Source organism: Mirounga angustirostris, unplaced genomic scaffold (assembly GCF_029215605.1).
Source record: "Mirounga angustirostris isolate CCGP_5_RB_7025 unplaced genomic scaffold, mMirAng1.0.hap1 SCAF_12, whole genome shotgun sequence".
Classification (NCBI taxonomy): domain Eukaryota; kingdom Metazoa; phylum Chordata; class Mammalia; order Carnivora; family Phocidae; genus Mirounga; species Mirounga angustirostris.
The window spans coordinates 70,798,324-70,823,999 of NW_026991720.1; the positions used below are offsets into that span (position 1 = coordinate 70,798,324).

Genomic DNA, 25,676 nt, shown 5'->3' on the forward strand with positions numbered 1-25,676 from the left:
TGTTGGACTTTCCATTGTGTTCTACACTGTAGCATTGAGCCCTTGGCAGAGGTGAATGTGTACTGATGGCTTGCTTCCCCCACACAGTTGCACTAACACCAGCAGCTGCTTATGGAAGGCTGGAAACGGACACTAAACTCCTTATTCAGCCAAAGACCCGCCAAGCCAAGGAGAATACATTTTCAGAAGCAGATAATGCACATGGGAAATTTCATAATTCCGGAGGAGACCAAAAAGGATTAACAGGCACTGGGTCTAATAAGACAGACTCAGGGGTGACCACTGGCTCACCATCCATGCCAAGCTTATGGACTGTGATAGGAAGCATTTTTTCTTTTGGGTCTGAGAAGAAATCGGAGCTATCCTGGGGTTTAACTGAAATGAATGCATTCAAAACTATGCAGTCCAAAGTTGTTCCCCTAGACAATATTTTCAGAGTGTGCAAATCGCAGCCTCCCAGTATGTGTAACACAAGAGCAACTTCGGAGTTTCACAGACACTGTGCCGTTCATGTATTTCCATGGGACCAGGAATATTTTGATGTGGAGCCCAGCTTTACTGTGACCTACGGGAAGCTAATTAAGCTATTTTCTCCAAAGCAACGTAAAACAAAACAAAATGTCCTGTCACCTGAAAAAGAGAAGCAGATCTTAGAACCACTAGATCAAAACCCGATCAGCTCGGAAGCAGCTAAGGCCTGTGTGCTACAGGTAGTCTGGAATGGACTTGAGGAATTGAAGAATGCCATCAAATACACCAAAACTGTAGAAGCTCTTCATCTTGGGAAAGTCTGGGTTAGTATAAAATGTATTATTAGGGAGAAAGCAATTTCATGTTGCTTGAAATTCTTCAGATTATGTATTAGAATAATATTTTATATACAATTTGAAAATCAGTACAGTAAGAAAGAGTGTCTAAAGTCCCTGCAGGGACACATTTATGATTGCAGGTAAAGTCCTTGTTTGGGTGAAGATTGCGTATTTTCTGGTTAAGGAAACTCGGACAGCTGTAAGATACAGGCCCAGAGAGGTCAAAATTACTTGCCTGAGTCACACAGTAAGTACAACTAGGATTCACACCCAGGCAGGCTGACTGTCAAGTTCACGCTTAGCATGGGGTGCCTTACAAAGCTTCACATCTTTAATGCCTGCAGAAGGTTTGTTCCCCAGTTCCTGAAAGCCAAGGAAGGACTTGCTGTGACTTGAGGGCAGTACCGAGGTAGGGAGAGACCCATAGCGTGAGGGGTGTACCCAGAAGCTGCTTACCCTGCTGGAATCCGCTCTTTGTGGGACTGTGGAGGGGAGGAGAGTGACCAGTGTCCACCTTCTCATTCTGGTCTCAGATAGTAATGCTTAGTTTATGTGGACCGAGTCACCAGCCCCTTTTATTTGAACTTAATTTGAGCCATTGTGAAGCGAGACTTTATGGTGATAAAGGGAGGAAATTACTAGGACAAGGAAGAAAAATAGAGGAAGGGGATCTCCTTTGTAGATTTCTTTTATTGCCAGTTTCACTTCTGACCTCTGTGTTGGCAACTGACAAAGTTTTCATCTCTTTGGCCTACATCGTTTGCTAAAATTCCAGACCGTCAGCTCATTATTTTCCGTTAGCTCTAAACTCTTAGTTTAGGAGATCCTGCTGCATCTTCAAAATAAAAATGTCTAACACTGAACTGGTTAGGACTTCTCTTTTCTATTAATGGTTCTGCCGTTTGGTGGCAATCCCATTTTTTTCCTTGAAAACACATGGTGAGGACAGGGTGAAGAAGTGCCAGGTGGAGGCCTAGGGACCATATAAGATGGCAGCGAGGTGTCCACACTTCCCACCCCACTTGAAAGGTTGGTGGCTATGGGCACCGAGGAGTGGCAGTCCTCAAGCAGGCTTGACTTGAGAGATCCAGATTGATGGATCTCATTCCGAAGAGGGTGTGGAAATAAAGAAACGAAGGGGAAAAATGGAAATGCTTGTGATAAAACAGTGCCTGAATACCCATCTGGTTACTCTTATGAATCTTGATAACTTCCATCAATTTACCTGAATTCATAGAAGTTAATAACTATGTATGCTGTGGGATATTTTTAAATCAAGTTTTCACATATTTATATATCTATTTTTAAATTTCAGATTCCAGATGACCTGAGAAAGAGACTAAATATAGAAATGCATGCAGTAGTCAGAATAACTCCAGTGGAAATTACCCCTAAAATTCCAAGATCTCTAAAATTACAACCTAGAGAAAACTTAGTGAGTTCAAATTTATGTTCTATCACAGTTGTTTTACATGTCATGTAAAATTTCTAGCTGCTTTGGCCAAGTAACAGGAATGTTGTATTCCTTTTTGCTAGAAGGGCAAAGAAGTCTTTGTTTTATTTTGTTGTGGGAAAATATATCTAACAGAATGCTATTTTAACCATTTTTAAGTGTACAATTCAGCAGCATTAATTACATTCATTATGTGCAATCATCGCCACCCTCAGTTTCCAAAACTTTCCCAGCCCCCGAACAGAAACTCTGTGCCCATTCAGCCATAATGCACCATCCCCTGTTCTCCCAGCTCTTGGTAACCTGTAATCTATATTCTCTCTATGAATTTGCATATTCTAGTTATTTCATATAAGTGGAATCCAATAATATTTGTCCCATGCATCTGATTTATTTCACTTAACATGTTTTTAAGGCTCGTCCAGGTTGTAGAATGTATTCATTCCTATTTATGGCGAAATAATATTCCATTTTATGCATATACCACATTTTGTTTGTCCATTCATCTGTTGATGGACCCTTGGATTGTTTCCACCTTTTTGGCTATTGTGAGTGATGCTGCTATGGACGTTAGTATACAAGTATCTGTTGAGTCCCTGCTTTGAGTTCTTTTGGGTGTATACCTAGGAGTTGAATTGAGAGAGAGAGAGAGAGATAGATAGATAGATAGATAGATAGATAGATAGATAGATTTTTTTTTTTAAGGAAAGAGGGAGAGCTGGGTGGGGGTGGGGAGGGAAAGAGAATCTTAAGCAGGCTCCACGCCCAGCACAGAGCCCAGCGTGGGGCTTGATCTCACAACCCTGAGATCATGACCTGAGCCCAAATCAAGAGCCAGACGCTTAACCAACTGAGCCATTTAGGCACCCTGAGTTCCTGGATCTTATGGTAATTCTGTTCAACTTTTTGAGAAACCAAGAAATCTTTAGTAAGCAACACATATGTATATTGTGCCGATGCAAACATGGATAATTTGGCTTTTTTTTAAATTAAGTAAGCTCTGTGCCCAACGTGGGGCTCAAACTCATGACCCCAAGATCAAGACTTGCATACTCCACTGACTGAGCCAGCCAGCCGCTCTTCCTTTAGGTCTTTAATCCCATTGCCCAGTAATATCCAAACAGACTATTTCTGTGATCTTTAAGAGTATGAAAGCAATGCCTGTACTTAGTTTAGCTTGCTTTTTGTAGTGATCAGGTTCTAAACTGAGCTTAATCAGCAGACCTAGCATGACACTGGATGAGGAGAGAACAGAAATGGACCAGCTGAAAAATGGTAGAATGAATAGAGGTTTATTTTCCTAGGCACATATTAATGATCTTTCCTACATGAATTTTTGGGTATTCCTGTTTTTAGCTTCAAATAGGTTTTAAAAACTTAATTCTGATTTTAAAACTTTAAAAATTAATAGTGTTTCTCTTAGAATTTCTTCATTCCAGTTTATTAACACTGTACTTATTGAGTATAACACTGTGGCCTGCTTAACAGAAAAAAAAAAGTCACTTCAGCATATAAAGAGCCTATTTTTCTCATGTACGAAGAAGTTTGGAGGAGCTCAGAGGTAGTTAAACTATGTCATCAAGGATCTAGGCTCCTTTGGTCTTTCTGCCATCCTTAGCCTGTAGCTTTCCTCCTCTTAGATGCAAGGCATTTGCTGTACTAATAGGTATCACATCTGCATTCTTGGCAGCAGAAGGAAAGGCTCAAAGTAAAAGCCTTCTCTGCAAGGTTTCTCTACCTTTCGATTAGGAGGAGAAGCCCTTCCCAATGATTGCTGATTGTACACCATTGGTCACAATGCAGGCGCACACACAGCTCCAGGTTGGGAATGGAGTTTTCTTTCCCACCTCGTTAATGGAGGGAGGCAAGGGAGAATGGGGTTGGAATGGTGATCCAGTGAGCCAAACCATGGTACATGTATCACTGGTCATAGAGATAAGGAGTGTTTAAAATTTCACCACTTCTGTAAATGGTTTTTTGTTTTTGCTCTTTTTTTTTTTTTTAAGAGAGGGAGAGCGAGGGGGTGAAGGGATAGAAGGAGAGGGAGAGAGAGAATCTTAAGCAGGCTCCATGCCCAGTGTGGAGCCCAATGTGGGGCTCAGTCTCATGACCCTGAGATCCTGACCTGAGCCGAAATCAATAGTCAGACACTTAACCAACTGAGCCACTCAGGCGCCCCTGTAAATGTCTCTTCAGGCTGCACTGTCCTGCTTGTCCTGTAATGTCAAATCCCAAATCTGTGCCTATAAATACGAACATCCTTCCTGGTTTTGTTTGGTAAGGTGTGCTTTTTTTTTTTTTTTTTAATTATTTTTTAGTAGTTCCCATTTAATAGATTATAAAACTGAGGTTCAGACAGTTTTACTAATTTGCACACACTTACACAGATAATAAATGGTCATGCCAGGCTCGTTGCATCCTGAACTAGCACATGTAATCACTTGTGCCCAACTGTTGCTGAATGGGTATATTCCGTGATTGACCTAATTGACCAGTCTCCTCCTAATGGACACCAGCTAATGGTTCTTACGTGAGGCGAACAAGGCTCGGAGAGATTAAGAGGCTTGTTTAAGGTGCATCAGCTGTATCGAGGTTTACATATCATTAGCACGATGAGGTGTTAAGCTAGATGTTAACGTTCACTTAGGTGTTTGGATAATTCATTACTGTTCTTCCCTTTGCTCTGGCAGCCTAAAGGTGTAAGTGACGAAGATGTAAAGACTGTGTTCTCTTCATGGCTACAGCAGCGTACTACCACTTCGCTTCCTTTGATACTGTCAGAGGAAGAATACATTAAGCTGAGAATTGAAGGCGGTGGGTACATTGTGTCATTTTGGTATTTTTCCTATTGAAGAAGTGTTCGTGATTTTTCCAACCTGTCATACGTGTGGACAGGAAATATAATGATAAGTAAATGGTTTTACATATCAAAGAATACCTTTCTTTAAATAAATTTAAATCTTAAATTATTTCATCTCTGCTTCAGTGCTAACTCTACATTTATTGCCTTTTTTTTTTTTTTGATAGGGTTGAAGGAGTTTTCTCTAAATATAGTTCATTCTTGGGAAAAAGAAAAAGAAAACATTTTTTTGTTGAGCACTAGTCTGCTGCAGAAGACCACAATACAAGTAATCACGTACTATTGAATATTTAATGAAATAATATTTGGCACATAGGATCGATAATAAAGTATGAGTTTACCTGTAAGACTTTGCATCCTGAAGTGTGTTAGAAATGTGAATAAGAGTAAGGAATAACTTGATTTAAAATATTTTATTATAGAGTCTCTTTAACTTATCTAAACAAATTGATTTGTCCTAAACTTAAAATCAATGCACAATTAAGTTTCAAGAATAGAATTGATTGTGTTAACTGGCAAATGAATCATGATTTCATATTATTCTAGTATTGAAGCGCAGGAAAACTTAGTTTTAGGGGTTTGATTTTTTAAATTCATATTTTTACTTGCAGCTTTGCTGTAACCCATATTTGCAATAACCCATATTATTTTGGCAGTTCTTAAATTCTCAGCTCCTAACAAGTATTATCAGATCACTTTTCTTCCAGAAGGATTTTATAAGTGGTCTTTTTAGAATATTAGGTTTTCGTTAGGATATTCACTCTTATTGTTATAGGATTAAAGATGCTCTAGTTGTTTAGAATTTGAATGGTTGGAAACTAGACATTGTCTCTCTACTTTTGAAATAAAGCTGAAGGAGAATACCATTCAGAGGAGGTAAAAATGTAAGACCTGTGAAGAGTATATATGACACACATCAAAATTGCAAATAAAGATGTGTCCTTAAAATGTATGAAGGAGATGACATCCTTTACTGGTTGTTGACCATAAATATTTTTGTTCCTTGGTTGAGTAAATTATTGTTGTGAAGGCTATTTTGAGTAATGATCTTGCATGCACAATGTGTCTTTTCTCTCTGTGTAACAGAATCAGTAATTCAGTTTCCTGGGACCTGAGAAAAACAGGCCAAAGATATAACTTTGAAATGTAAAACTGATTTTTCCTTGCTACTATAGGTCCTTCTAGACCCTATGGTAAAAGAAGAAAACAGTGAGGAAATTGACTTTATTCTTCCTTTTTTAAAGCTGAAGTGCTTGGGGTAAGAAGTTCTGGCCAAACTAGTATGTTTACAGTCATGTTTGACATGATCTGGCAGGGTTTTTATGTATGAACATTAAAGTAGATGTTAATATTGAATAATCTTAATAATGCATTTATAGATACTTTTTCAAGGATTGTTTCTATTTTCACACCTTGCGTGGTAATTTGCCTTGTCTTCTTAGGTAACTACATAAAGGGCTGAAGCTTATTAGAAATTTTGCTTTGAGATTTGATTTGTGAGAAGGAAGCAACTGGGTATGACTCGGATCATATGTGCTTGAATAAAACAGTACTTCTTAGAGCTAATACATTTATTTTAAACATTAAATCCAAAAATATTATTTGAATGTTTAAAAATATTTCAAATTAAGTTATTCCTTCAACTATCTTACTAATTTACTAATTAGGATTATTTGTGTTTTCCTTAACTTTTAAAACCAAACAAGTCTGAAAAGAACCCCCTTTTAATTTCTTTATCTCTTATGCAATATGAGAATCTCCTATAATCATTACATCTTCCCATTCTTCACAGAAGCTTTTTGTAGTTGTAGTGGTAGTGATTTGATTTCCTGTAATAGTATAGTCTGTAAATGTGCTAATAAAAGGATTAAACCATAAAGTAACAATGTTTAAATACAGCATATTATTCATGTTGAAAGTAAAATCTCTTCAGACTCTGATTTTAGGAATTTATATTTATTATCAGAAAGAAAGTGCTAGAGTCAGGAAGTAGGTTGAAGTTCGTGCTTGTATAATCTACAAATTGAAACTGGATTTCAAAGGCTGAGTTTAAGAGGAAATCAGTCTGCAATTATCCTAACTCTTCAAATGCACGCATTTATGATTATGTTGATTACCAAACCAAAAATCATTTTGAGAGGGGTGTCCGTGTGTGTTAAGACAAATTCCTTAAGATGCCCTGTTCAGACAAAACTTCTAGTTACTGTACATGTTTGAAAGTAATAAAACTAATTTTAAAAGGTGTTAACTCAGATTTGGCATTAATTCAATATACTTTCAAGTAAGGGAAAATTTCCACATTTTACTCTTTTAAAAATCATTAACCAGCCTGGGAAGGAAAGTTACAGAATTTTTTACAGCTGGATTTTATCCTGCTTCAGTGTTTTATCATGCAACAATGTATATATTTTGCAGAGGAGTGAATTCCTTAGGTGTATCCTCCATGGAACACATCACTCATAGCCTCCTGGGACGCCCTTTGTCTCGACAGCTGATGTCCCTGGTGGCAGGACTTAGGAATGGAGCCCTTTTATTCACAGGAGGAAAGGTATGTGGTTAAAATGTGCCCATTGCATTAGTCACTTTTTTTCTCTCTCTGGGTTTTGATCATCTGTTATATGGGGTTGTTAACACAAGATTTGGGAAGGCTACATTTGCTTGGGAAATATAGAAAGTGGTGATGAATAAAGTGACATTCTCCCTGCCTTTTTTCTTTTTTTTTAAAGATTTTATTTATTTATTTGAGAGAGAGAGAATAAGAGACAGAGAGCATGAGAGGGAGGAGGGTCAGAGGGAGAAGCAGACTCCCTGCCGAGCAGGGAGCCCGATGTGGGACTCGATCCCAGGACTCCAGGATCATGACCCGAGCCGAAGGCAGTCGCTTAACCAACTGAGCCACCCAGGCGCCCCATCCCTGCCTTTTTTCTGTACCAATTGATATGATTGTATGATTTTTGCTTTTTAGGGTGTTGATAGGGTTGATTGGTTTTCAAATATTGAACCAGCCTTACGTATCTGTAATAAATCCCACTTGGTTGTGGTATATAATTCTTTGTATACATTGCCAAGTTTGTTTGCTAATACTCTTTTTTTTTTTTTAAGTTTTTTTTTTTAAGATTGTTTATTTGAGAGACAGAGCACGTGCACGAATTGGGGGTGAGGGTGGGGGTGCAGAGGGAGAGGGAGAGAAGCAGACTCCCTGCTCGTCAGGGAGCCCGACACAGGGATTGATCTCACAACGCTGAGATCATGACCTGAGCCAAAACCCAAGAGTCGGACTCTTAACCAACTGAGCCACCCAGGTGCCCCAGTTTGTTTTTTTTTAATCTGAGTAATCTCTACACCCAACATGGGGCTCAAACTCATGACCCTGAGATCAAGAGTTCCATGCTCTTCTGACTGAGCCAGCCAGGTGCTCCATTGTTTGCTAGTATTCTCTTGAGGATTTTTACATCTAAATTCATGAGCGATATTAGCCTATAGTTTTCTTTTCTTTTTTTTTTTTTTTTAAAGATCTTATTTATTTGACAGAGACAGCAAGAGAGGGAACACATGCAGGGGGTGTGGGAGTGGGAGAGGGAGAAGCAGGCTTCCCACTGAGCAGGGAGCCCGATGCGGGACTCGATCCCAGGACCCTGGGATCATGACCTGAGCTGAAGGCAGACGCTTAATGACTGAGCCACCCAGGCGCCCCTACCCTGTAGTTTTCTGTTTTCATACTGTCTTTGTCTAGTTTTGCTATCAGGGTAACGCTGGCCTAATAAAATGAGTTGAGAAGTGTTCCTTCCTGTTCCATTTTCTGGAAGAGATTATCTAAAGTTGGTATTCATTCTTCCTTAAATGTTTGGTAAAATCCCCAGTGATACCTTCTGGGTGTGGAGATTACTTCACCTTTAACTTTTTAATTATAAATTAAATTTCCTTAATTGTCTATTTCAACTTGGCAGACATTTGGTAGTTTGTAATTTGAAGGAATTGGTCCATTTCTCCTAAATTGTCAAATTTATGAGCATAAAGTTGTTGACCGTATTTCTTTTACTATCCTTTGAATGGCTATGGAGTCTGTTGTGATGGGCCGTTTCCTGATCTTGGTGATTTGTGTCTTCTCTTTAATCTTCATCAGTTTTGGGGCACTTGGGTGGCTCAGTCAGTTGGGCATCTGCGTTCAGCTCAGGTCATGATCTCAGGGTCCTGGGATCAAGCCCCACATTGGGCTCCCTGCTTAGCGGGGAGTCTGCTTCTCCCCCTCCTTCCTGCTTGTGCTCTCTCTCACTATCTCTGTCTCTCTCAAATAATACATATTAAAAAAAAAAAAAAAAGGAATCTTCATTTTGCTAGGGTTTCCCCTGTCCTTTTAAGGGCTTACAGTTTTATTCTCTGCCAATGCAATATTGTTTTCAGGGGTACAGTATGATCTTTGTGAGTGCTTGTTCTTTCTTTCATTTCAAGATTTTAAGGCTTTTTCAATTCCATTCACTTTTAACTCCAGTAAAATAACTTTTTTCCTGTTACTAGCCCAGTTGCTTTCTTCTGATTCTTATTGAAAATATAGCAACTACTCTAATAACCTAAGTTTCCCCTGTAGGAAACCAGAAAAAGAAGAGCAGATTAAATCCAAGGTAAGCAGAAGAAAAGAAGTAATAAGAATTAGAGCAGAAATCAGTGAATGGAAAACAGGAAATCAATAGAGAAAATCAATGAAGCTGAAAGCTGCTTCTTGGAAAAGATCAATAAAATTGATAAGCCTCTAGCCAGTCTAAGAAAAAAAAAGACACAAATTAGTAATATCAGAAATCAAAGAGGGGACATCACTACAGTTTCCATAAACATTAAAAGGATAATAAAATAGTAATAGTCATGGACAACTCTGCTCACAAATGTGATAACCATCTTAGATGAATGGACCGATTACCTGAAAGAAACAAGTTCCCAAAACTTACACAAGAAGAAATAGACAATATAAAAAGGTCTATATCTAGTAAAGAAATTGAATCAATAATTTATAGCCTTATAAAACAGAAAGCATCAGGCCCAGGTAGGTTCACTGGTGTATTCTATCAAACACATAAGGAAGAGATTACACCAGTTTTCTACAATCTCTTTCAGAGGATAGAAGCAAAAGGAGTACTTCATAACTCATTCTATGAGGCCAACATCACCCTAATACCAAAACCAGACAAAGGCATTACAAGAAAAGAAAACTATAGACCAATATCTCTCATGAACATAGATGCAGAAATCCTCAACAAAATATTAGCAAATCAAGTCAACCAATGTATATGAAGAATTTATACCATAATCAAGTGGGATTTATCGCAGATATGCAAGGCTGGTGACATATAGCAACTATTCTATGTGGTTTCTAGATTTTCTTTGTCAGATTTCAAAATGCATCCTCATTGTAGAGTATTTATTTTGAAAAAGCAATATTCTCTCTTCCCCATCTCACCTAGGGGTAGCATGGTTAATAGAAAGAACAAGCAGGGGCGCCTGGGTGGCTCAGTCGTTAAGCGTCTGCCTTCGGCTCAGGTCATGATCCCAGGGTCCTGGGATTGAGTCCCACATTGGGCTCCCTGCTCCGCGGGAAGCCTGCTTCTCCCTCTCCCACTCCCGCTGCTTGTGTTCCCTCTCTCGCTGTATCTCTCTCTCTGTCAAATAAATAAAATCTAAAAAAAAAGGTTTAAAAAAAAAAAAAAGAACAAGCAGAGAAGACCTGGATCTGAGTCCCACCTCTGTCATGTACTTACCGGCTGTGACCTCAGGCAGGTTTTTGGTTTCTTATCTGCCTTCTTAGGATTAACTTCACTTAAGGGAAATAATATGTGTGAAAGCACTTTGTAAACTGAAAAATGCTATTATACAAATGTGAATGACTTTATGTGAGGAGAAGGCCCTCTGACTAGGCAAAATGATTATGGCAGGGGACCTGTATCTCAGCACCCCTAATTTCTGTTCTTTGGAGAGCATTGACTTTATTGTTTTATTTTTAAGTAATCTCTACATCCAATATGGGGCTCGAACTCATGACCCTGAGATCAAGAATTGCATGTTGCACCAACTGAGGCAGCCAGGCGCCCCTGGAGCCCATTGACTTTAAATGTAAATGCAATTCTGTAAGCTGTATTGATGGTACGATTTGTTGAGTGCCTGCCAAATTTCAGACTTTGTATAACAAGCTTGGCTGTTTTGCCAGCTCATGGTGCTGAAAAACAAAATATTAGAACCAGTGCAGGGCTCTTAAAGCTAGACAAAGCAACGAGGGTAAGAAATAATAGTACACTGAAGGAGAAAACCTGTATTAAAAGAATTATAAAAACCTACCAATGTCAACCTTTCTAGGGGACACTATAGCAATGTTCAGCAAAATTTTAAACGTGTACCTTTTGATATAGTAATTCCACTCCTAGAAATTTATTCTGAACATATAATCTGACAAGTAAACAGGCATATGGATATTTATTTTAGCTTTACTTATAATAGTTAAAAATTGGAAGCAGCATTAATGTACATTAGGAAGGGGCTTATGGAACCTGTTTCAGTCCAGTATGTCTCAGCAGCGGCGTGCTGGGGAATGGGTGCGGCTCCATATTTGTCCATAAGGAGGACGGTGATTTGTCATGAACCTGCACAAATAATCCCATCTTCATAAATTTTCATAAAATGTGCGGGGAGTGTCTGGAAGGATGAAACATCAGAACAGTTGACTTTGGCTACTTCTGTGAGGTGGGATGATTATAGAACATTTTTATCTTTCTCTGCTAAGTGTTTATCATTATTTTGTATTTTTTGCATATTTTATAAACCAGGATCAAACCCTATATAGTCTGGGAGTCACTTAATATAAAAATAAACAGTTCTGCCCACCTTAAGAGTCTCTGAGGGCCACATGGTACACTAATTGGTTGTCACGGTAATACGGTAAATGATCAAGAAACTGGATTAAAATTACAGTTAATTTAAGATAATAGGGAAGTGGGTAATAAATGTTTCCATTAAAAATAGTTGAAATTAAGGGGCGCCTGGGTGGCTCAGTCGTTAAGCATCTGCCTTCAGCTCAGGTCATCCTGGGATCGAGCCCCGCTTCGGGCTCCCTGCTCTGCAGGAAGCCTGCTTCTCCCTCTTCTACTCCCCCTGCTTGTGTTCCCCCTCTTGCTGTCTTTCTCTGTCAAATAAATAAATAAAATCTTAAAAAAAAAAAAAAAGATAAAAATAGTTGAAATTAAATGGGATTAGGGTTCATTTCTCTAGAAAAATTATTTAATATTCACATTATTCCCTTCTAGTAAATAATGAAGCATTGCCTGTTTTTAAAGGTAAAAGAAATTATTAGTGATTGTTTTAACAAATTGTAAAAACAAATTAGATGTGCATTTTCTGTCTCTGCCCTATAATGAACATAGGATACATCCAGCTTCTAACAACTTGAAACAAAAGTTATTTTAGTAACACCTGTCTTTTTCACACAGTACTAGACTGGTATATACATTTTTTACTTTCTCAAAGCAATTTATTATCTTTAGTGTCAGTACCAATTGGGGTTGGAATTGGGGTGGGAAATGCCCCTTTTTGGGCGGCTTATACTCCAGAGGTTGGGTTGTCCTCTATTACCCTTGCCTGTGTTTCTGTACTACTTGAATCCTGGGATTCCCATATGAAGGCTGGGAAGCTGGAGCCTCCTGGTTTCTTTGCAGAATATTACATATTTTTCTTTGATAGACTTAAATACATATTTAGGAAATCTTTCCCACTTACCTGCAGTGCTCTTAAAACTTCCTGAGTCCGCATTTTCACCCCTTCCTATTAGTTTATACTAAACATCACCCACCATAATATGATCCTAGAGCTCCAGGGATGTAGGGTTTCTTTTCCTTTCTCTCTCTTTTTTTAACCCCTAGCTTTATTGAGATATAACAGACATAGAACATTGGGTAGTGTACACTTGATCGGTGAGGCTGAATCTTGATGGTTGCCACAGTAACAGAAGTTATTTCTGTGATTGAATATATTGCTTACGAAGCAATTATTTTCTAGGGCACTGGAAAATCAACTTTAGCCAAGGCAGTCTGTAAAGAAGCATCTGACATATTGGATGCCCACGTGGAGATAGTTGACTGTAAAACTTTACGAGGTATGAATATAACACTCTATATAAAACCTTTTTTTGCTAGAAAGACGGAAATGTTATTTAATGCTGTTCATCTAATAAATGTGAATATCTGATCTTTAATTTTTCTGTTAGTCATTGAAATTCCTAAGAAATTTAAAATCTTTGGCTTTCTAATATTTTCAGCAAAATTTTTTAAACTCTCCATACTTGATGGAGGCCCCCTCCTTTTTTTCCTAGCCAAAACTCTTTGTAAACTATATTCCTAAAAATGCCAACTTAGACCATTCTGGGAACGTTAGTATCTAAGGTGTACTCTAATGGGTATACATTATCCCTGAATTGCTAGAGAAACCCTGGGTGAGGTGGGGAAGGCTGGCTATGGACAGTGAAGAGGAGAATTACAATTTACCATGTACACTTTGGTACTTTTTAGGTCTTTACTGCTTATTACCTATTTTTTTTAAAAACAAGATTGGAAAGATTTTATTTTGAGTAACTTTTTCCCCCCCTTGGCTACCTCTGCCGTGTCATCCCAATTAGTCCCATGCTCTGTGTTTGTGTATTTTATCTAGTATATGGTAAGAAACGAAGAAATAGCCTTCAAAAACCCATTACTTCGTATGCTACAAAGGTGGTTTTAGAGAGACTGTCCATCTCTCAGAGTCCTACTTGAGGCTTCATGTGAAAGTTTTGTTGTAGACCTAAGTAACAGGAACTCTTTATTTTGGCTTATGAATTTGTGTATTTTCTGTTCTTTGAAAATTAAAAGTTGGCAATTCACCAGGAAGTTTGAAGCCAATGTATGACTGAAATATAGTAACTCTAGGATCTCTGGACAGCTACATTTATGTTTGATTTTATCTGAATCTTGATCCCCTACTCTTATTTAACGTGCTTCCACATCCTCCTTTGTTTTACTGTTTTGTGGTATGCCATCTGAAATTTTCTGTGGAATATAAGGCCCAGTAAGAATACATACATACAGGACTTACAGTAGCATGTTCCTTTTTTTCCACTTTATAAAATTCAGTTCTTTAGTGAGTCCTTTGAGACTACATTAATTAAAACCAAGTTAATGATTAACAAATTTTAGTGATTGGTATATTGACAAAATGTGGCTGAAATTTTCAGAGTTAAATCAATATTGAGCTTTTCTAATGCTCTCAAAAGGGCAGCTGGAACTTACCAGGCCTGAAATAACATTAAAACCATTTCATATCTCCCATATTAAGGGAAAAGGCTTGAAAAGGTACAAAAAACCCTGGAGCTGGCTTTCTCCGAGGCGGCATGGAGGCAGCCTTCCGTGATTCTGCTGGACGACCTTGACCTCATTGTAGGCCGGCCTGCTGTCCCAGAACATGAGCACGGCCCTGAGGCCGTGCAGAGCCAGCGGCTGGCACATGGTAATGGAAACGCATCCGCTCAGGGCTGTGGGCCTTTTCCTTTGGTTAGCCAACAGTTTTAGTCTTACTGATAAATCTGCTCTCTTCAGATAATGCGATGTTATGTGTTGCTTTTGAGGCTTCTGTATTTGTAAAATTGGTAGACAAGTGCGGTGTGAAAATTCTGCAGCTTTGTGATTAGTCTTCTGGGGTCTTTTCATTCTCCTGTGCTTATTAGAAATTGCTTCGTTGTACAGATTTACTCTGGCTTTGTTCATTTGACAAATGTTTGTCTAATGCTTACGCACAGTGTGTTCTCAAAGTCTAGGAGCGGAACGAAAAGTAAACGGACAATTTTCGTACAGAATACTGATGATAATAATGGTAGCTACCATGCATTGAGGGCCTTTTCTGGGTTAGGATTGTTTTGTACTCTACATGCAAATATTCTCCGGGTGAATAAATGAAAATGGAGAGATGAAGTCATTTGACCAGGGTGGCACAGCTCCGAGGTGGGGGGATCTGCTCTGCTGGAGATGTACGTGGGCAACCGTAGGAGCGCACATCCTCAACTGGGACTGGCAGGGGTGGTAAGGAGTTAGCAGAGAAGGCTGTTGGGGGGAGTTGATAACTGCAGTTAACTGAATTTTGACGGAGGAGTAGAAATTAGCGTGAAGCAGCTAACGAGGAAGCAAAGGAAGCATGATCGATCCACAGGCAAAGGCACAGAGGTATGAGAAATGGTGGGATGTTAGTGACTACCCTGTGCCTGGAGCTTAGAATTCACGCAGGGAGCTGGGGTAGTGTCAGAGGATTTGGCCGCATGTAGCTGCCTCATGGTTCTTGACAGCTGGAACAGAGACAAAATGCAACCACAGTACCTTGGGTTATTATAAACCCATGTTAATCTCAGAGTTAGAGTCCTGTAGGATCTGCAAAACTTGTTAGTGCAATGTTTAATGGAATGCTGCAAATTTCTAGGTCAAGACTCAGATACACCTGATTAATGCCTGTTGCAGTTCTGACCTCCTAATAACCAAACCTGGCAAGACCTGGGGTGGAAAGAGATTGTTCAGGAAGTCATTGTAATAGGAACTGTGTTTTGCCTAATCAACAGAGCACAATATGGGAATTTATCATCCTTCTGTATTTATTTCAGAGACTCCTGTTGATTTACTTCTAAGATCTAGAAGTAAGGAACCACCTAGGCATTGTTCTGAGTGTACAGACTGAGTTTACAGTACTTCCTCTGCCTCCATTAGATTGGTTGGAGTGGGGCTGATATTAGGTCCCCAGTAAATCAATCAGTGAATGAGTGGCAGATTTAATTTTTAGAAGGTATGAAGGATCCATACTCTTTGCACTCCACCTAAAAGCTCAAATTCAGGTTATTTATTTATTTTTTTTTAAGGTTTTATTTATTTGACAGAGACAGTGAGAGAGGGAACACAAGCAGGGGGAGTGGGAGAGGGAGAAGCAGGCTTCCTGCAGAGCGGGGAGCCCGATGCGGGGCTCGATCCCAGGACCCTGGGATCATGACCTGAGCTGAAGGCAGACACTTAACGACTGAGCCACCTAGGTGCCCCCAGGTTATTATTTTTAATGAGTGTATAATTCTTAAATTTCATGTTTATATTTACTAAGCTTTTACACTGTATTGCTTTATTCTAGCTTTGAGTGATATGATGAAAGAGTTTATTTCCATGGGAAGTTTGGTTGCACTGATTGCCACAAGCCAGTCTCAACATTCTCTGCATCCTTCGCTTGTCTCCACTCAAGGAATTCATGTATTTCAGTGTGTCCATCATATTCAACCTCCTAATCAGGTAATACTACTTGTGAAGAGTGTTGAAATATGCCCCTCTTCATATAAACCATTTTTCAATTTTACTTTATTTATGTATTTAATTAATTCTATTTTAAATAATTTATATATATTTGTACTTATAAATTTATAAATTAATTAAATTTATTAATTAATATAATTTATATAAAATATATTTATAAATAAATTTATTTGTAGGCCTGGAGCCAATGCAGGGCTTGAACTCATGACCCTGAGATCAAGAGTCAGACGCTTAACTGACTGAGCCACCCAGGCATCCCTCATTTTTTAATTTTATTACTAATTTATGGCTTTAAACTTACGCTTAAGGATATTTAAAAGGTGACATTTGGTGCATTTTGTGCTCAGACGCACAATTTCCATTTATAACCATCTGAAATGTTACTGTGTACTTCCCAAGGCTTTTTGGAAAACATTTTTTTAAATTATTGAAGTTTTGTTATTCCATTTAAAAAACAAAAACCCTACAAATTCTGAACTTTATTTTCCATTGGTGAAATCTGTAAATACATCGTGGACATTCGAATTTTTTTTTCCAGTTTATTGAGGTATAATTAACAAAGTTGTATATATTTATACAATATGATTTACATATACATTATGAAATATTTACTACAATCAAGTTAATTGAACACATCCATTACCTTACATAGTTACCTTTTTAAAGATTTCTTTTTAGTAAGAAAGAGCATTTAGTGAGAAATGCAAATAGAATTACGAGTGTGTGTGTGTGTGTGTGTGTATATATATATACATATTTGTTTTCCCCCCCCATCATAAGTATACTCTTTAACCTTCATCATGTATTTCACCCATCCCCCCACCCACCGTCCCTCTGGTAACAATCAGTTTCTTCTCTGTAGTTAGGAGTGTTTCTTGGTTTGTCTCCTTTTTTTCCTTTGCTCATTTGTTTCTTAAATTCTACATATGAGTGAAATCACATGATACTTGCCTTTCTCTGATGTATTTCGCTTAGCATTGTACTCTTTAGCTCTATCCATGTTGTTGCAAATGGCAAGATCTCATTCTTCTTTATGGTTGAGTAACGTTCCATTGTATATATGTACCACATCTCCTTTATCCGTTCATCTGGTGATGGACACTTGGGCTGCTTCCATAATTTGGCTATTGTAAATAATGCTGCCATAAATATAGGGGTGCATGTATCCCTTTGAATTAGTGTTTTTGTATTTTTGATGGTAAATACCCAGTAGTGTGATCACTGGATCATAGAGTCGTTCTAGTTTTAATTTTTTGAGGAACCTCTTCAGTTTTCCACAATGGTTGCACCAGTTTGTATTCCCACAAACAATGCATGAGGGTTCTTTTTTCTTCACATCCTTGTCAGTACTTATTGTGTTCTTTATTAGCCATTCTGACAGGCATGAGGTGATACCTAGATCATTGTAGTTTTGATTTGCATTTCCCTGATGCTTAGTGATGTTGGGCATTTTTTCATATCTGTTGGTCATCTGTATGTCTTCTTTGGAGAAATTTGTGTTCATGTCTTCTGCCCATTTTTTTTCTGCCCATTTTTTAATTGGATTGTTTTTGGGGTACTGAGTTATATCAGGTCTTTGTATATTTTGGATACTAACCCTTTATCAGATATATCATTTGCAACTATCTTCTCCCACTGAGTAGGTTGCCTTTTAGTTTTGTTGATTGTTTCCTTCGCTGTGCAGAAGCTTTTTATTTTGATGTAGTTCCAACAGTTTATTTTTTGCTTTAATTTCCCTGGCCTTGGGAAATACACGTAGAAGAATGTTGCATTGACCGATGTCAGAGAAATTACTGCCTGTGCTCTCTTTAAGGATTTTTTTTCTTTAAGGATTTTTATGGTTTTAGGTCTCACATTTAGGTCATCAATCCATTTTGAATTTATTTTTGTGTATGGTGAAAGAAAGCGGTCCAGTTTCATTCTTTGTATGTAGCTGTCCAGTTTTCCCCACACCATTTGTTGAAGACATTGTCTTTTTTCCCATTTTATGTTCATTCCTCCTTTGTCGAAGATTAGTTGACCATCTAATTCTGGGTTTTATTCTGGGTGTTCTGTTCTATTCCATTGATCTCTGTGTCTGTTTTTATGTGCTAGTACCATACTGTTTTAATTACTACCACTTTGTAATATAACTTGAAGTCTGGAATTATACCTCCAGCTTTGCTTTTCTTGGCGTTTATTATGTTGAGGTATATTCCCTGTTAGACGTATTTTGCAGAGAGTTTTTATCAAGAATGGATGTTATACTTTGTCCAGTGCTTTTGAAATGATCATATGGTTTTTATCCTTTTTTATCCAAATAGATGTTTTTTTAAAATTTGATTAAACATTTGTTTCTTTACGAGCACCAATATTCTTTACCCTCTATGATTTTAGTACTCAATTCTAATGTGTGGGTTTTTCCTTCACACCGCCAAGCAATTCTCAGACACCAGATGGGTGTGCTAGAATTCAACTTAATTCTGCTGTCTACTCAGATAGCATCAGATTCCACAGATTAAGGGCTCAATCCTGTAGACTGCTTTCCACTTCAGTGCCAATTGCAAGTCTAGCTTGTTACCTATGCTTCTGACCAACTAGCTGTAAATCAGAGGTTCCCACAACCCCCTGCTTGGCTTTAAGTAATTTTTCCAGAGCAGCTCACAGAACTAAGAAAGCTAGTTTACTCAGTAGATTACTAGTTTATTACAGAGGATATTAAAGGATACAGATCAATAGCCAGATGAAGAGATACATAGGATGAGGTTCTGTTCTCACCAAGCTGCTTCTGTCCTTGTAATGTTTAGGGCCTGGCAAGATGATGGCACATGGAAGCTTTCTGGTTCACCAACCTGGAGGCTCTCTGAATCCTCTCCTTTTGGGTTTTTGTGGAAGTTTCAGTACATAGGCATGATCGATTAAATCTTTGGCCTTTTGCAATTGACTCAACCTTCAACCTTCAACCCTTTTCCCCTTCCTGGAAATCGAAGTGTGGTACTGCAAGTGTCAACCCTCTATGGTTGGTTCCCTGGCAGCCAGCCCTCAGCCTTAGGTGCTTTCTGAAACGCCCCCCTCATTAACATAAATTCTGGTGTGTTGGAAAGGGTGTGAATATCAGGGCGCCTTTATCATTCTTACCACTTAAGAAATTCTAAGGGTTTTAGGAGATCTGGGCCAGAAACAGGGACAAAAACCAAATCTATATTTCTCATCATAAATCACAATATCACAAGCCCACATGGCCCATCGTCCCCTTTGGGGACTCACGTTCAGGAAGGTTTTAGAGGCAATGAGCTCAAAGAAGTATGTTCCAGGACAGACAAGCACATTTTAACCTCTTCTTTAAAATTCTTTTTGTTTTTTTTAAGATTTTATTTATTTATTTTGAGAGCGAGAAAGAGCACACGAGCCAGGGGAGGGGCAAAGGGAAAGGGAGAGAGAATTTCAAGCAGACTCCATGCTGAACGCAGAGCCTGACATGGGACTCCATCTCACAATTGTGAGATCATGACTTGAGCCAAAATCAAGAGTCGGACACTTAACCGACTGAGCACCCAGGCACCCCTTTAAAATTCTTATCCTAAATATTCAGACCCTGTGCTAATTACCTGTTATTGAAGAATGAAAGTATTAAACCTAGTAGTAAGTATAACAGAATGGTAGTAGTATTGGTCATTGAATATCTATTTCTTTTTTAAGTAGGCTCCATGCTGAGCCCAACACAGGGCTTGGACTCACAACCCTGAAATCAAAACCTGAGCTGAGGCCAAGAGTCGGATGCCCAGGGGCACCTGAATGGCTCAGTCGTTAAGCGTCTGCCTTTGGCTCAAGTCATGGTCCCAGGGTCCTGGGATCGGGTCCTGCATCGGGCTCCCTGCTCAGCGGGGAGCCTGCTTCTGCTTCTGCCTCTCCCCATGCTTGTGCTCTCGCTATCTCTGTCACCATCTCTCTCTCTCAAATAAATAAAATCTTTAAAAAAAAAATAACGTGTACAGTTTAAAATTAGAAAAAAAAATTGTACAATTTAATCATGTTTAACATGTATATATTATCTACTGTATATACCATTTAACGTGTATATGTCATGAAACCATCACCACAGTTAAGGGAACAGACATTTCCATCACTGCCAAAAGTTTCCTGGTGCCCCTTTGCAATCCGTCCCTCCCCCACTGCATCTGCAGACAACTGCCAATCTCTTTTTGTTACCCTAGATTGTGTCAACCTGGTTTTTCTGAAAATATATGTACTAGAGTTTACATTTGAGTAAAATTAGAAATTGAATTTTGTGGGGCCCCTGGGTGGCTCAGTCATTAAGCGTCTGCCTTCAGCTTAGGTCATAGTCCCAGGGTCCTGGGATCGAGCCCCACATCAGCCTCCCTGCTCAGCGGGAAGCCTGCTTCTCCCTCTCCCACTCCCCCTGTTGTGTTCCCTCTCTGTCTCTCCCTCTCTGTCAAATAGATAAATAAAATCTTAAAAAAAAAAATTGAATTTCGTGTTTTTTTCTTTAGGAGCAAAGGTGTGAAATTCTGTATAACGTAATAAAAAATAAACTGGACTGTGAAATAAGCAATTTCACTAATCTTGACCTGAAACGTATAGCTAAAGAAACTGAAGGGTTTGTGGCTAGAGATTTTACAGTGCTTGTGGATCGAGCCATACATTCTCACCTCTCTCATCAGAGCATATCCACCAGGGAAGGTACGTGTTCCTATTAAATCCAAAATTTGAAATCTTGCCATTGCAGAGAAAGTTAATATAGTAAGAATTAAATATATTCTATTTTAGTATTCAGATAAGCAGGTGAGTAGGAAATCAGCCTCTCCTGCTAAGATGATAGCAAATTTTGAAGATTCATATATAGATATGACTACCAAAACAAGTTGTGTTTATTTTTAAACAGAATTAGCTTTAACAACATTGGACTTCCAAAAGGCTCTCCATGGATTTATTCCTGTGTCTCTGCGAAATGTCAACTTGCATAAACCTAGGGACCTGGGCTGGGATAAGATTGGTGGATTACATGAAGTTCGGCAGATACTCATGGATACCATCCAGTTACCAGCCAAGGTACTTAAAAAAAACCAAGTACTTACTTCCAGAAGAACCACTGAATGCCTTTATGTGTTGGCTTGCCTAATCTCAGTTCGATTCAAGAAGTATTTACTGAGTTACCAAATAAATGCCAGCACTATTTTTGATACTCTAACAGATTTTTTGAAGTATTTGATATACTCCTTGCCTGTACATAACTTAAAGCTGGGGTGATATTTACAGTATGTATATTTTGATGTGAATTGCATAAATCTTGTGTTTTGCTTGAATCATTCAGATGATACTTAAAGCAAATGAACTGTCAGCTGGGATTTGATCAGAAACGGGTAGGAATAAGCTGGAAGAGTCATCTAGGTCCACAGAACTGAGGGATTAAGTCAGATTCCAGATTCTGGGTCTCAGTCCTAGAAAGACAGAGGTAGCAGGCAGCACAGACCAGGCAGGTGGCAGGATAAAGGGGGCAGGGGTAGATTGTTCAGAAGATCAGAAGGTACCATCTAGGTGGTAGTGCATTTGAACCGCAAACCTGCGAGGGAAGGATCATTGCGTGAGATCGGCGACCCATGCAAAGAGCAGAGACATGGGTAAGGACCTCAGTTACATGAGACTAAATGGCACGTCCTAGAAACCGTGGCCAGTGGGCCCGGGGCATATTGAGGGCAGCCCAGGACTGCAGGTTAAAGCCTGAGAGAAGGTGGGTGTGGAAGCACTTGCCAGCAGGATCATGCCCCCCAAATGCTTGGTCTGGGCATCGGCACCCAGATTCACAGAGGCTCTTTGCATAGTGGCTGACGTTGGGGCCTCTTCAGATTAGAATGGAGAGAGAGATGGGGTTAGAATTTTGTCAGCAGGGGGAACTGAACAGGCATACCTAACAGAGGAGACCAGGATATTGCTGACATTAGCCTGATGTTTGGCTCCTCTGTTCACAAAGTCTTGCTCTCCAGTAATTTAGAAGCAGTCAGTCACCCGCTCGGCATGGAGGCTCTTGGGAGAGCTTACGGTTATCATTATACGTGCTTCTCTATTATTTTTCTTTCTTTGATTCACTATATTTGAATATACATAGCTATCCTAAGTTGCCCTGTGAACCATACAAGGGGAAGGCAGTATATGCTTGTTGAAAGATTGGGTTTTATTTTCTAAATGTAGTACTGTTGTAATATTTTTAAAAAACATGACAAAATGGAAGGAAGTTCAGAGGCAGTTATACACACTTTATGAAGAATGTATTCCGTGGTCTAATTGGTAAAAATCGGTGGTAGTTCCTTTGAACTCATATACTGAGTCGGAACTTCATTTTCTGTCGTTATACGGTTAGTAAAGGTGGAAGTTACTCCCATCCAAATACTTCTTCCTGTACATTGACTTTGCTGCTTAGTCCTTTTTTTAGACTTGAGCTCTTTGTCATATTTTTGTGTTTTTCAGTACCCAGAACTGTTTGCAAACTTGCCCATACGACAAAGAACAGGAGTACTGTTGTATGGTCCTCCCGGAACAGGAAAAACCTTACTAGGTGGAGTAATCGCACGGGAGAGTGGGATGAATTTCATTAGTGTCAAGGTTTGTCCTGCATTTACCTTTTCTCTCTTTAATGGAGGTAAATTTACGTAACAAAGTAGACAGTTCAGTGGCATGTAGTGCATTCACAGCGCTGTGTAACCACCACCTCGCTCTTCTTATTTCAAAACTTTTCATCCTGTTCCCTGTCCCCCCAGCCCGTGACAGCCACTAATGTGCTTTCTGTCTAGGGATTTTCCTGTTCTGGACATTTCATATAAAAGGAATCATGCAGTATGTCATCTTTTTGTGACTGGCTTCCTTGACTTAGAATGTTTTCAAGGTTCATCCAAGTGGTAGCAGCCGTCAATACTGCAGTTTGTTGTTGTTGTTTTTAAAGACACATTTTTTTTTAGATTTTAGCAGGGGGAGGGGCAGAGGGAGAAAGCGAGACAATCTCAAGCAGACTTCATGCTCGGCACAGAGCCCAGTGCGGGCTCCATCTCACGACCCTGAGACCATGACCTGAGCCGAGATCGAGTCAGAGGCTAACCTGACTGAGCCACCCAGACACCCCAGTACTTCAGTTCTTTTTAAAGCTGAATGATACTTCATTGTGTGGGTGTCAGGTTTTTCTCCATTCATGATTGGTGGATATTTAGGTTATTTCCACCTTTTGGCTCTTATGCATAATGTTGCTGTAAACATCTGTGTACACATTTCTGTGTGGACATGTTCTCATTTCTCTTGAATATATACCTAGGCGGTGTAGTTGCTGGGGCGTATGATTCCAGGTGTGACTTACTGAGGCACTGCCGATCTGTTTTTCACAGTGACTGCATCATTTTATGGCCCCACCAGCAATGCTGAGTGTACCTGGTTCTCCATAACCTTGCCCACACCATTTATATTTCTTGATTGTGGGTTAGTCTCATATTTGGAAAACTAGTAGCAGCGATCCATCTATTAGTTAAAGCTCTGTGGGAGGGGGCACCTGGGTGGCTCAGTCGGTTAAGCATCCAACTCTTGATCTCAGCTCAGGTCTTGCTGTCAGGCTTCTGAGTTCAAGCCCCACACTGGGCTCCACACTGGGCTCCACACTGGGCTCCACACTGGGCTCCACACTGGGCTGTGTGGGACATTGCATCATGAGCCACGTCTCTGTTGTAGGGCTCATGCTGTTTTTGCTTCATGTAAATCTTCATGCATTATCAAGTAGAATCATGCATAAATACTCAGATAAAAGAGCAAACTACACCTGAAGGGGGAAGAAAACCTAGAAGACTAGGGGTCGGAGGCCACACTAAGGTGGAAGTCGGGTTTTTTTAGCTCCATTCCTTGGTGGCTGTTTCACCCCCGCGTGTGCCACAGTGTGCCCGAGTGTCCTCAGAAGGTGCAAGCGGGGATGACAGGACACGCCGGCAGACAACGTTGGGGGGTGCCTCAGTCGGCCGCTGGCATGTCCTTGCAGCCTGAGGTGCCGTATCTTATTTGTACGCTTTCAGCAACCCCATAGTAGTGCACTGAAGAGTCATTAGATGTCAAGGGAAAGGAATCAATACAGATTGTAATCTTTTTCAAAGTTGATTTATAATGTGAAAGCCAGTTTAGTAATTTGCAATCGGGTTATGCCTACCCTTTTTGTAATGACATTTTTTTTTTTTTTTTCTAAATGAGCTGGTTATATGGTTACCAGCTACCCTGGCAGTGATGGAGAAACACTGTAACTTAAATTTTCCTCCCTTCTTTTCCTGGATTCTGGAATAACTGTGATTATATATACTCTTTGCTTGTCACTAGAATGTAGTTTCACTATTTAAAGGAAAACAGTCTTCGGGATTAAAGCTTACGCATCTTGTTGTATTTTAGATTGTTCCATTGGGGAGGCCATCTTGTCCCTTTTCGTAAACCTTCAAATCATGGTTTGGAATGAATTGTCAACAGAAAGGTTTCAGTAAAGACAATTTTGTCGGGGTGGGTCAGGGTGGAGCCTGGGAGACATGCATCAAAGACAAGGGCCTTCACTGACACCAGTACGTTGCTTGTTCATAGTATTTTGCCTTAGTTGTTTCTTGTTCCATCCTCCGTGGTTCTGCACTGACTAGGAAATCTCATTAAATACTAGTATGTCAATAGATACCTAGCTAGGTGAGTAGTAGAAATTCTTTATTGGGGTCACATAGCCTGATCAGTATTTGGTCTTTTTGAGGTAACGATTTTTCACTAGAGATCACTTTAGGGCCTATTCAGTTTTGTTTTGAAAGATTTTATTTATTAGAGCAAGTGTGCAAATAGGGGGAAGGGCAGAGGGTGAGGGACAAGCAACTCCGTGTTGAGCACAGAGCCCGACACAGGGCTCAATCCCACCACCCTGAGATCATGACCTGAGCCAAAACCAAGAATTGGACACTCAACTGACTGAGCCACTCAGGTGCCCCTGGGCCTATTCAGTTTGTAAAATGATCCCAATTTAAGAAAAGACTGTCCTCATTATTGATTTTGTTAAAGGAATAGTTTTGAAAGGTTTTCAGTTGACGTTTAGAAAAGATGATCTAGGGGCGCCTGGGTGGCTCAGTCGGTTAAGTGTCTGCCTTCGGCTCAGGTCATGATCCCAGGCTCCTGGGGTCGAGCCCCACATCGGGCTCCCCGCTCAGCGGAGAGCCTGCTTCTCCCTCTCCCTCTGC

General features: G+C 39.6%; 1 protein-coding gene across 5 annotated transcripts in view; it reads left to right on the top strand.

The window, feature by feature from the left end:
- The window catches only part of PEX1 (peroxisomal biogenesis factor 1), a 70,726-nt gene that overhangs the window by 37,385 nt on the left and 7,665 nt on the right, over positions 1-25,676 (top strand). For 4 of the 5 annotated variants that reach the window (XM_045864713.3, XM_064575270.1, XM_064575271.1 and 1 more), the window contains 12 exons: positions 88-794; positions 2,125-2,244; positions 4,953-5,076; positions 5,290-5,390; positions 6,298-6,380; positions 7,538-7,670; positions 13,154-13,250; positions 14,462-14,632; positions 16,283-16,437; positions 20,949-21,138; positions 21,341-21,507; positions 22,921-23,055. In XM_045864713.3, coding sequence (XP_045720669.1) covers positions 88-794; positions 2,125-2,244; positions 4,953-5,076; positions 5,290-5,390; positions 6,298-6,380; positions 7,538-7,670; positions 13,154-13,250; positions 14,462-14,632; positions 16,283-16,437; positions 20,949-21,138; positions 21,341-21,507; positions 22,921-23,055 — 2,183 coding nt within the window. The remainder of the gene's footprint in view (positions 1-87; positions 795-2,124; positions 2,245-4,952; positions 5,077-5,289; positions 5,391-6,297; positions 6,381-7,537; positions 7,671-13,153; positions 13,251-14,461; positions 14,633-16,282; positions 16,438-20,948; positions 21,139-21,340; positions 21,508-22,920; positions 23,056-25,676) is intronic. The other variant, XM_064575272.1, reaches the window with a different exon arrangement.